Source organism: Mixophyes fleayi, chromosome 11 (assembly GCF_038048845.1).
Source record: "Mixophyes fleayi isolate aMixFle1 chromosome 11, aMixFle1.hap1, whole genome shotgun sequence".
Taxonomy (NCBI): Eukaryota; Metazoa; Chordata; class Amphibia; order Anura; family Limnodynastidae; genus Mixophyes; species Mixophyes fleayi.
In genome coordinates this window covers 22,947,575-22,959,492 of record NC_134412.1, presented here as the reverse complement: position 1 = coordinate 22,959,492, position 11,918 = coordinate 22,947,575, and the positions used below count along the sequence as shown (strand labels likewise).

Here is an 11,918-nt window from a genome sequence, read left to right as displayed (position 1 = left end):
TAGTGGTGGGGTAACATAAGCAGGGCTACATACACGTAATAGGCTTAGTCCAGCACAAGGTGGCAGCAGAATAGTTTTGTTAATTTAATTACATTTTTTTCTTCTGTGGCCTGGGGGGCAGGTTGGGTACATGAACCATGGATATACATAATATTTAACTGAAAGCATACATCTCCCATTACAAGTTTCAACATACAAATCACCACAAATTAAACAAAAGGGAATGTTGCTTTAAGTTTTAACTTACGTTTTTATTGTCTCAAGTACTTCCCAATTTGAAATTGCATTGATAATGGCAACAACAAAAATATACAATTTTTTTTTCTAACAAACACAATAAATGCGAGTAACATCAAAAAGCAAGTTGTATAGAATATAAAAAAGCTAATTTGTATAATAATATATAAAGAAAGCGCTGTCTGACTCATGCGAGAACCCTTTTCATAGTTTGCTCAAAGGAGTGCTATCAGATTTATAACCATTACTTTAAATATCTGCACCTTAAAGTTGTCCTCTATAAAACAAAACAAAAACTATAGTAAATAAAAGGTGGATCACCAGTAATAAGATGAACTGAGTCACAACATGTTATTTATATCAAAAGTTAGATTTAATATATCAATGGGCATAATTTATGGTGTTATTCACTGCGGTTTGCAAAATCCCATACAATTTAGCCCTTCCTGAAGGCCCGTTGGATTGCCCTATCAACTGGGCAATATTCAATGGCCTTTGAATAACTATCACCTTTTTCACAATAAGATTTAGCACATTTTCTATGGTTCCTTCTAGCTTTTGAATCTGGAGCACATGGGCAGGAGACATTTTGACATCAATACATATGTTTGTTTGTTTTTTTGCTGGAAGCAGGCAGGAATAAATTATGGTAATTAGTAATAACATTTTGCAATTTTTAACATGTACTCATCATACCATTTAGTGGTGTCAACCAATACTAACAAGAATGCAGTCCTAGTGATGTCACGGGTTCCAAGTGAAATGAAAGGCTGCACTCCTAGTGATGTCACAGGTTCCAAGTGAAATGAAAGGCTGCACTCCTAGTGATGTCACAGGTTCCAAGTGAAATGACAGTTGCACTCCTAGTGATGTCACAGGTTCCAAGTGAAATGACAGGCTGCACTCCTAGTGATGTCACAGGCTCCAAGTGAATTGACAGGCTGCACTCCTAGTGATGTCACAGGTTCCAAGTGAAATGACAGTTGCACTTTCAGCTGCAGTCGCATGAACACTGGCTAAACATGTCAAATTTAGGAGCCAGTATAATGAGAACACAATAAAACCTCAACTCCGTAATAGTAAACATTTGAAGTGGAAACAGTGAACACGTATTAGACCAATAGGCATTTTATTTGTATGGCTCTGTCCCTCAGATTAGTGCGAGACGGAAAAGGTCGTTTTGTACCCGTTTTGGCACTGCCTCAAGTATGCCCCATAAATTATTTAGCAATAGATTTGCACGTGCGAAAAGAAAAAAAAGTTTGTGATAACAAGTGTTTTTAAAATATTAGTCCCATTCTTGGACATCATTCTTCTAATACTACATACAAATGAACACGTTATGGGGGACACATAATACTTAACGGTTCTACCCCTTGTGCTTCTTTTAGTTTAGATTACAACTTAAATGTCTTCTTTTAATAAGTGCTATTCTGGCCATACGCAGTGTCATAATGCCTCCCCGAATTTGATTCGATAATGTTGAGGCAAGTCTGAAAATCCGATTGGCAGATGATAACTGCCAACCTGAGTGTGTGACAATCTGTCAATCACAAACCCTGGATTTTCAGTTATGCTTCAAAATAGGGCCTTGTGTGTGTCCAGCACTACACATAGTATTCCACGTGCTTCTTTTGGAGATGGTTATCCATGGTTTGTAAAGGTTTTAATGTCAACTACCCGTGCTGGGCAAGTGTTTTCGATGGATTAGCAAGTGATTTTAAATGGCTGCTATATCTAAAATACAAGTTAAGCAAACATGGAAAGTTACCTTAACATTCACAAATATAAATATTTAAACACACAATTCTTCATATTATGAAAGAAATGCATATATTTCACAATTTAGATATAATTTCTAGATAGCTGAATGTCTGCAATTGTTTTCTACCCTCTTTTTTTGTCATATTAGGCTGTAAAAGCCATCCCACAGTGGACATTACGAAGGATACAGACAGGAGGTTTAGTGTACAAAGTAAAAAAATGCACTTATAACCACAGTTTAAGCCCATACAGCTTCATTTCTTATACTTTTCTGAAACATTTGCATTACACCTGTGATTTTTGTAACTGTTGCTTTGGAAGCAGTAGCACTGGAAGGGTTAAATGAAACCGAAAATTTATCGTTTAACCAGAACCAGTGTGGATAAAAGAACAAAGAATTCAAGTCTAGGAGCCAGGGAAGATGTGCAAAGATAGGCGGCAGCAGTCTTAATCTAGGTGCGTTGGCTACCAGGCCCCTTTGTCCAATAAAAGAACTTATGATCATGACTAAGGAATGGCAATGAATGTGGTATAAAGAAAAAACAAACAAAACAGTACAACAGCAAAAAAAACAAACCTCAACACTAATATGTAAAATATAGCCTAAAACAACTACTACAGCTAATCAAATACTCGTGTTATATTCAGTAGCACTGAAGCCAGCAAAAACTTAAACATTTTAAAAAATAAGAAACAGAGGTATTGTGAAACTGAAAGGTAGAAATGTGGTCTAATAGCGGCTTGTTCGCATTTGACAGGTATCAAAAAGCTTGGAAAATTGTCATTGCTTTACGACGCACTTCACTATAAGCACTATAAGAACTGACACGGAACAGATAAGGCACCAAGCTCACACGGAACTCGTCCGATCTCAAGCACCCTACGCAAGATGCGGATTCACATTGCACGTCATACATTTATCATCAGTCATAAGATTGTGTAAGGAACTCCACTCTGTCTGAAGTCTTTTATACATGTGCTTTCCCTTAGATTACCATTCCTCGTCATAGGAAAATTGACGCTTACGCTGAAAATGAGATATTCTCTGCATCGGACAGACTGTTTTCCTGTCGCGACTGTACTGCTATTCAAACACATGTATGATGTCACAGGCAGTGTCACGTGGCGTTCATGCAGTCCAGTGAGCTATTGTACGTCTTTGCGGCTGAGAAATAATACGATGGTCCCTGTATTCTGCAGCAGTTTATTTGCATTTTTTTCTTGCTCCTTAAAGGTAACTCGCAGATGTTTGAAAGACTGGCATCAGAGAAGGACATTTTTTACATCTTATCCAGCTTGAACAGGCTCAGGATATCGAGTAAAGACTCTCGAATGTGTTTGCCAAAGCGGTGAGCATCCTGCAGAGAGGAAGAGTGCATTGATTAATCACAAGGCCAATTTCAAATCAGTGCAGAACACACAAGCTTGCAGCCAGGTCTGTGTACTGTACATACAATAAGTCTATGCTAGAGACACTAAAATGTGTTCAAGCCCTAAAACAACACTCTATAAGGAAATGATTAGTGTAAACATCTGAATTTTATTAGACATCTTTGTTTTAGATCAGAGACGCGGCCATCAATAGTGACCGACTTATACATAGCGCTACAGAAGGTGGATAGCTTGGAACATGACTGCAGCAAGAGATATCACCAAGTGAGACCTTAGTGCTGTGCACGGCTCTTGTAGAGAATCACACAGCATCAATAACACACAGACATTAACTTGATTATTATAGCATTGATTAAAGCACAGAACATGAACATTTACTTTTCATTATTGTATTCCTTTAACAGCAGAAAATGTAACATTCTTCTGTAAGTGTAGTGGCAATATAAAGATAGACACTGTACCATGGGTTATGGTATAGATTATTGTATTATACAAATATATAACATTAACAGACTGGGCAGCACGGCGGCTCAGTGGTTAGCACTTCGGCCTCACAGCGCTGGGGTGATGAGTTTGATTCCCGACCATGGCCTTATCAGTGTGGAGCTTGTATGTTCTCCCCGTTTTTGCGTGGGTTTCCTCAGGGTGCTCCCGTTTCCTCCCACACTCCAAAAACATACTGGTAGGTTAATTGGCTGCTATTAAATTACCCTTAGTCTCTCTCGGTCTGTGTCTGTGTGTGTGTATGTTAGGAAATTTAGACTGTAAGCTCCAATGGGGCAGAGACTGATGTGAGTGAGTTCTCTGTACAGCGCTGCAGAATTAGTAGCGCTATATAAATAGCCGATGATGAGGATGACGAACGGACAGAATTTACGTACATAAAAAAATAATAATAATGGATAATAGAAAATTAAAAAAAAAATAATAGAATTGTAAAGCCCCATACACGGATAGAATTAGCCTTTATATTCCCCATTATTGTATCAGGACCATGTACAGCGCTACATAATATGATGGCGCTTTATAGAGGATAATAATTATAATTCGATCAATTATTTTATTACAGAGTATAAAAAGGCTAGAATGCTTTACTCCGTATCTCTTAGTTATCTCTCATTAACCAACATGCAAATCATTCGATTTCTGGATGGGACATTTGTAGAAAGTGACAGAACCAGTCACAACAAAAAGGAAATAAAATAAATACTGGTTATTGTTAAATCCTTTCTTATGGGTAGTGCAGATAACATATGGTAATATACTGTTTATTCCCTCAGTACTGCTCTCACAGATGTTATAACCATAGCTCACAAACTGAGTATGTGACAGATTCAGGAAGGGGGATGTCTCTGGCAAACAGTGAAGGAACTCACCGTCTCGTGGCTGGAGAATTTGCAGGACACGTGGAAATTGATAAGATTTTCACCAACAATAATGTAGGAGACCCCATATCCATCATCAGCAACCTGAAAAAACAGGAAACAGATTCAGAGACACTGAAACATCACTTCCTGCGGCCCATTTAGTTAGTACCAGGGAAGGGAGGGAAAAGTTCAAGAGGGAAAGAGGTTAGAGGCACTTTTAGTTAACAGTTAGCTAAGGGGGTCACAGGGGAGGTGTAATGCAGCTTTAATAGGCCACTTTCTAATAAATGTTGGTTGAGTCCACAAAATAGCTGCCTCCAATGCCTCCCTGTATAATTGTTCAATGGTCATCTAGCAGCAGGAAAATCTCTTCTGCTAGTAAATGAAGACGTGGAGGCAATTTTCCCCTTCAGAGCAGTTAAGGGCATTTGAAATGTTGCTACTGTCAGTAATGGAAAACATTGTTAAAGTGCTTTGTATGGGTCTGAGCATCAGACTCACATGACACAGACCCTGGCTGCCTGCTGAGCCTCCACCAACTGAAGCTCACATTGTTCGACTCTTAATATCTGGCTGCTCTGAAACGGACCGCCCAGGTCTGTAAGGCGGTAGATGTATAAGGCCTGGCGGTTCTCACATTCCAGATTCAGTGAAGGTGCCTCAACCTGATCCCGACAGCCCAGCCTCCCAACTCAGCCATGCCCTGATCCTGAGGCCCACCACAGAACGGTGCTCCAATCCTTGGCCCCACATCCAGCAGTGCATTCTGTCTACAGTCCTGATTGTGCATTATATCTACTCTATTCATCTCTCTTACAATGTACTTTTACAAGCATTACACCGACTACTTTCCATGTCCCCACACTGCCCCATCATTCACTCCTCCCTCCCATCCTACCTCCCCTGTCCCCCCCATCATCCCTGCTCAATACCCTTACCCCCTTCAACATCTCAACCAACCTCGTGCAACTTTATCTGTTTATCCTGTGCTATATACTCAAAGATCATTCACATTTTAACAAAGAGTAAAAAAAAAAATATATATTTTAAAATAACATTTCCAGCACTGTGATGGGATTGCTCCATTACAAACAGTGGAATATGAATATATACTTACAGGTCCAAAGCCACCTCCACACGAGATGTATTCGGGATGATTGACTAAATCAAACAGTTCCACTTGTTGAATGGGAGTCTGACTGGTTGAAAGGCGCCAAGGTTCAGATAGTACCTAGGAAAGGAAATTGACATTACAGAATATGAACAGAACTGTAAGTAATATGGTGAACTAAACAGAGAGTGAGCAATATCCATGTTTCAGTTACATACCTCTTTCAGGAAAGGTGAATCTAGTCCCAGGTATTTTGATACAACATAGAGACAAAAGAGATGTCGATCAATCCCAGCTCCAGTCATTGCATTTCTGTAGAGCATCTGATGCTTTTCTGCTGCTAGTCTGAAAAGTGTCAATCGTTCTTGTACCTGTGGGTGTGAAAGACACACAGTGAACTACAGAAATGTGAAAGTTTTTTGCAAACAATAGATGCACTATAAAGTCTAGACAAGATAATTTGGACACATTGTAGTTGTTTAAGACAGAATTGGCATTAAATTCTCCGGGGCATATTCAATTGTCGGCGTTTCCGCCGAAAATCTCGCGCTCCGCCCACTATTACCGTTGTTACGATAATAGTGCGCGTAAAAACTATTACGGTAGTTTTCTTGCTGGATTTCAGCTCGCAGCTCCCTGAGCCGCGGGCTGAAATCCAGCTTACTATTACCGCAATAACGGTAATAGTTTTAACGCGGCGGGATATTCAAACAATTGAATATGCCCCTTCAAGACCAACACACTTTGATCAGAAGTGCTGATATTCCACAAGACTGCTTGAAAATCTGGTTGGTCTGGTGTGATGGACCATTGTGCATGGACATCAACCAACTGCACTGGATGGGCTTCAGGGATCTGGGAATTAAGACACCTCCTATCCATTGGAGCATACTGGGCCTTATTTAGAGTTGGACGCAATGTGTGTATAAGACTTACATGAAAGAGCAGGAGTGGGAGTGTGCCGCAGCTTGGTAGGGTATTACGAGTGGCATGCAACCCCAGTTGCGTCCCACTCATAATACCTTACCAAGCTGCGACCAGTTCCCGCAGCTACCTAACTACTTGCGCCACCTAATTCCCAACGCACTTTTTCTGTCTTTTTTGACGTGTGTTCCGCCTGTGTCTTGATCCAACTAGAGTAGTTTTTGCGGGTAGACGCCCATAGTATCTAAATTATTCATGGTCACGCCTACATAACTCCGTGTTCCACCCTGTCGCAAGTGTACACTGCGCCTGAAAAGAAGAGGGAACTGCAGGAAACTGTTGCTTACTGCACATGCCCGTCAGTGGAAACGTGCAGGATGCGCCTGAAATGGACTTTGCGTCCGACTATAAATGAGGCCCTCAATGAGCTGTGCTTTCTGATATGTCTGCTGCAGTCAGCTTGGCCTCGGACAGTCTCTAATCACAGGACCACCAATGGCTGTAAGCCATTTAACTGGGTGGCCATTTTCAATTACAACTCCAGCAGTCTTTGGTGCACAATACCATGTGACATTCTAAATCAATTAAATATTTTGTCTTGACCATTCGCTCTCTTAGTTGTACATCTGCAACTCTGCTTCAAACGGCCACCGTTTGCACATATGACGTGGTCACCGACTGAGCAGTAATTTGCATCTATATTAGTGCAATAGATGTTACTGATCAATTAAATATCCACCATGACCTAAATCTTTATGACAGGTGGCTGCCATGAGATGCCTCTTGATAGGTGGGTCTTCGAGTAATACACTTTTAAGACAGTTCATCATAATATGAGTGATTTTACTAAGAAACAGCTTTGCAGTGGTCTTTTTTTCTGATGCTATGAAGGCCCTAACCAGGAACTAACGTGAATAACATAAGTATAGAACATAAAAAACCTACATAACAAATACACATTTCTACAACACTGCATCACATATATTTTAGATTCAGTTAGTTTTTAAATTGCACCAAAGTGGCAATAAACAAAACTCTGACACTCACTGGCGTTGATGGATCCATCATGGACTTGACAAAATTCGAGGACTCTACCGTACATGAACGCACAGTTTCCGTTCTCCCTTCTCGGAAAAGTCGTGTCATGGAAGCCTCGTATGTTAGACAGAATTTTCCTTTGTCCTTAAATATGAAGGAAATCAACTTAAGTCACAAATCTCCCTCTAAGCAATATACTACTGTACTAACCGAGAGAACCAGTATCAAACAGCATCAAGTAATGTGTGTGATATAACGTGTGATAATTTACCATGGTCAACATGTATGCATAGCAATCATCCCTCTGAAATACATACGTGTTAACGCATTCCCTGAAATATAACGGTATTAGAGGACACCAAGTTACGTCTCTGTATATCCTTGGAGATTTTTAGTATTATTCACAGCAGGGGTGGATTATTCCTTACAATATGAGTGGTTGTTTTATGAAAACAAATTAAACGTTTTAGAAAATTATAAGTTTAATATTGGTAAATTTAGATTTATTTTAATTTATGTCTTCTTTTTGGGAGAAAGGAAAGCCGTCAGCTTATCATCACACACCATTGTCTTGTGATTCTATTAATTACAGGTCATTACATAGAGAAGAGGCTGGGGGTGGGTACAAGCCTTTACTGTGTCTAGTTTGAACAGTTTAATGTCTGACTGAGGAACAGTGGCGGATCCAGGGGGGGCGACCTAGCAGGGGCTTTCTGCCGACAGCTGCACACTGTGCAGGTCCGTTCGGCAGTGACAGTATGCTGCCTGGCTGCTCTGATTGTGTTTTAAACACAATCAGAGCAGCGGGGCAGCACACTGCCAAGCGGACCTGCACATACTGTGCAGCCGCCGGCAGCCTTAGAAATCAGAAAGGGGGCAGGGCCTAAATAGCGCACCCCCCCCCCCCCCCCCTAAAATCATGATTGGTAATAATTATTAATGAAGATTGGCAAAAACAGCATAGGTAAAAAAATGTCCCAGACCAGTATGTGCCATAATGCTTAAGTCCATGACTAGTAACAGAAATGATGGAATGGACATGTATGGTACCATAAATGTAAGCGCACTAGACTGCTATAACGAATGTCATTGATTCCCTAGCTAAATATGTATCAAGAGCTTAGTAGATTCTACTAAGCGCTTGTTACTAGTCATGGACTTCTAATATAAGCATTATGGCACATACTGGTCTGGGACATTTTTTTACCTATGCTGTTTTTGCCAATCTTCATTAATAATTATTACCAATCATGGGGCTGACATTTTAGGATGTCCTTAGTAATAGCGCTTTATACATATTTAGCCAGGTAATCTATGGCACTCGCCACAGCCATTTGGGGCGCCTATACCAGATTATTACACACGATTAACCCTGTCCTATTATCAGATATGGACATCTAGAGAAACATTATGGCACATAATTGTCTGGGGTATTATCTTATCCAAACTATGCTGTTTTGGTGATCTTGACCAATAAATATCACTATATTAGTAAATTAATTCAACAACAGCACTCTGACTTATTAATATTTGCATTTATTCCCACCAATTTGTATGTGCTATATATGCTCCTAGTTATGTGATTTAATCTAATATCACATATACCAAAATTAGTTCTCTCACCTGCCCATAATATATTAACTACTTGTGGCCTTTAAGGTGACCACTGTTTTGGTAATTAATCGTCTTATTGTATTATCATACTACCTGGCTCCACTATCCTTATTTTTAATACACTTGTTCTATTTTCTTTTCACCATACTCTATATCTTTTTTTTAATATTTCACTTTTTTACCAATGAGGTTATATACCATCATCTAGATGAATATGTTTTCTATTATTAATAAAGGCTTTTGTCCGTAACTATTTAGTGGTAATTATTGAGTTACTTCTGCAGTGTGGATAGGAGTGCTTCTAAATCCTTTCTTTTCCTGATCCCTTTTTAGTGTTGATACACTTGGCAGGTTTGTCACGAAACTTTGTGGGCAATGGTAAAAACTTGCTGAAAACAAACAACAGTGACTATATATAAACGATATGTAACACGATGACAAAGTCTCACCCTGTAGTGCGCAAGCTGCAGAGCAATCTGGATGAAAGCATCGGGGCTGGTCCTACATTTCTTAATCAAACCTTTACCAAAGTCGTTAAAGGGGAAAGTATGAAAATCGACATCATCTGCTAAATCCTGGGCGATTTTCAAGGAGCTGTGGATGATTTCACTACACTGTAAAAGAAGACGAAGAGATTGTAAGAATGATAAATACATGAAAATTATACACTGAGGTTATTACAAGATTTATTTCAGGAACAATGGGCCTCTTTTAAGCAATATGTACACACAACTAGCCATAAAAGGAGTAGGATGAACTTAAAGGACTTTAGTAGTTTTGAACTTTGCTAACTATGAAATTTACATCACTAGAATTAAATTCGGCATACTGGAATTTTGGAAGTTTACTAACCTCATCGGAGATGTCCCACTGCATTCTCTGTGGCTTAGGAATTGTTGTATCCACGTGCCCCTTGCAGTGTCCTTCTTCATTGTACCCAAGCTGAAAGCAATCTGTAGCCAACATGGACTAGGGGGCAAAAAGAAAGCAAAGCACTTGAAATGCAGTGACGAGATGAGAACTTTCCCCCATTGTTTGTGCTGAAGGATTTCATTAATGACTATAGACGGCAATTGAAGGGACATTATTCTAATAAAAGTTTACACCTTCCGCCTGGTCTTCTGAATTAAAGAAACAACGATGCGGGAAGCCACCCTACGTTCCGTTCTAAAAACATTGAGATCAAGGGTGAGGGTGTATGCAGGTGGCGTTCCACATCGCTATTTCATCCTTTCTGAAGTCTGGGACAGAAGGCACCTCCAGCTAGACCTCCAGTCTAAATACATACAAAGTATATTACTGCTCAAATCAAACATAACCTAATGACCTAAGAGAGTTAGTAGCAGATGTTAAGACACAAAACACAAATACAAAGAAAATAAACAAAAACCAATAATAAACAAAAAATATTTATTTAAAAAAGGAATAAGTGATAAATAAATAGTAAAACATGATGGTTACATTGAATATCACTGGCAAACACATAAATGCCATTCAAATATTTATTTCAAACATCACAAATCACATTTCAAAATGCTAGAAACTAACATAAAACACCAGGTCACTGCCAGAACACATGGGACATACCATTTATTCCTGTTATTGTCCAGTTAAGTCTATATAAAGATGTTTAAGAGTATATAAAGAGTTAAAGATACAATATAATACTGCCCCATGAGGTGGCCTCTGGTTTCTTCCTAGGAGCTATCCAGGGACTTTAGCTTGCCTACCCCTTGAAGCTCACAGATATACTACATATTGATCATCTGCCTAACCTTTGGAAGCTTTCTTTTGTCACCACTGAACCCCATAAGCTGACTATACGGTGTGAGCAAATTTATCCACTGTGCGTGATGCCAGACTAATGCGCCCTTTCTTTCTCTACTCTATACCTAATAGGGGGATCATGTATTGTGGATGGAACCTGAAAGGAGTAGCATATTATACAAAGAGCTCGTAATGCCAAGAAAAGAGTTTTATTATAATTGTTCTATATTGATATAATTGGTGACGATGAGGATAGCGCTGTTGGCTTTAGTATACAAACAAGACTGCAGCTTGGCTCAATGAAAGGTGCATTTAAGTTCAGAATCCAGTGACGCACTGAATCATCCCCTGAACAAGCTGCACTTTACCATAGAATGCAGCCTATCTGTAGAAAGATTGGAAATGTAAACCACACAGAACTCTGCCTTTCAACTAGCTGGGGACTTGTTATTTTCAGGAAGGTGTTTTACATTGTTATATAGAGGGTATGTTAACATGCTTCTGTCCGCTACAGTCTATTTAGATGGTTCTTTTAACGTATCATTTTTTCTTAGTATATTATGACAATTCAAATGAATTAAAAATAAGGACAATGTAGTTTCTTTTGAGACAACAGTAATGTAAATACCTCTATATCTACCTTTGCTCTCTGTCCTTGAAGAATATAGAAGGATAATTTTCATGTTACGCTAGTCTGTTAATGC

General features: G+C 39.3%; 1 protein-coding gene across 6 annotated transcripts in view; it reads right to left on the bottom strand.

Moving 5' to 3' along the window:
• Positions 1–230: 230 nt before the first annotated feature.
• LOC142106981 (carnitine O-palmitoyltransferase 1, liver isoform-like) overlaps positions 231–11,918 on the bottom strand; it is a 55,051-nt gene continuing 43,363 nt past the window's right edge. For all 6 annotated transcript variants that reach the window (XM_075190075.1, XM_075190071.1, XM_075190072.1 and 3 more), the window contains exons 13-19: positions 10,300–10,416; positions 9,897–10,061; positions 7,843–7,977; positions 6,090–6,242; positions 5,878–5,991; positions 4,770–4,862; positions 231–3,359 (exon numbers count right to left, since the gene is read on the bottom strand). In XM_075190075.1, the coding sequence (XP_075046176.1) occupies positions 3,282–3,359; positions 4,770–4,862; positions 5,878–5,991; positions 6,090–6,242; positions 7,843–7,977; positions 9,897–10,061; positions 10,300–10,416 (855 nt within the window). In that variant the 3' untranslated portion in view covers positions 231–3,281. The remainder of the gene's footprint in view (positions 3,360–4,769; positions 4,863–5,877; positions 5,992–6,089; positions 6,243–7,842; positions 7,978–9,896; positions 10,062–10,299; positions 10,417–11,918) is intronic.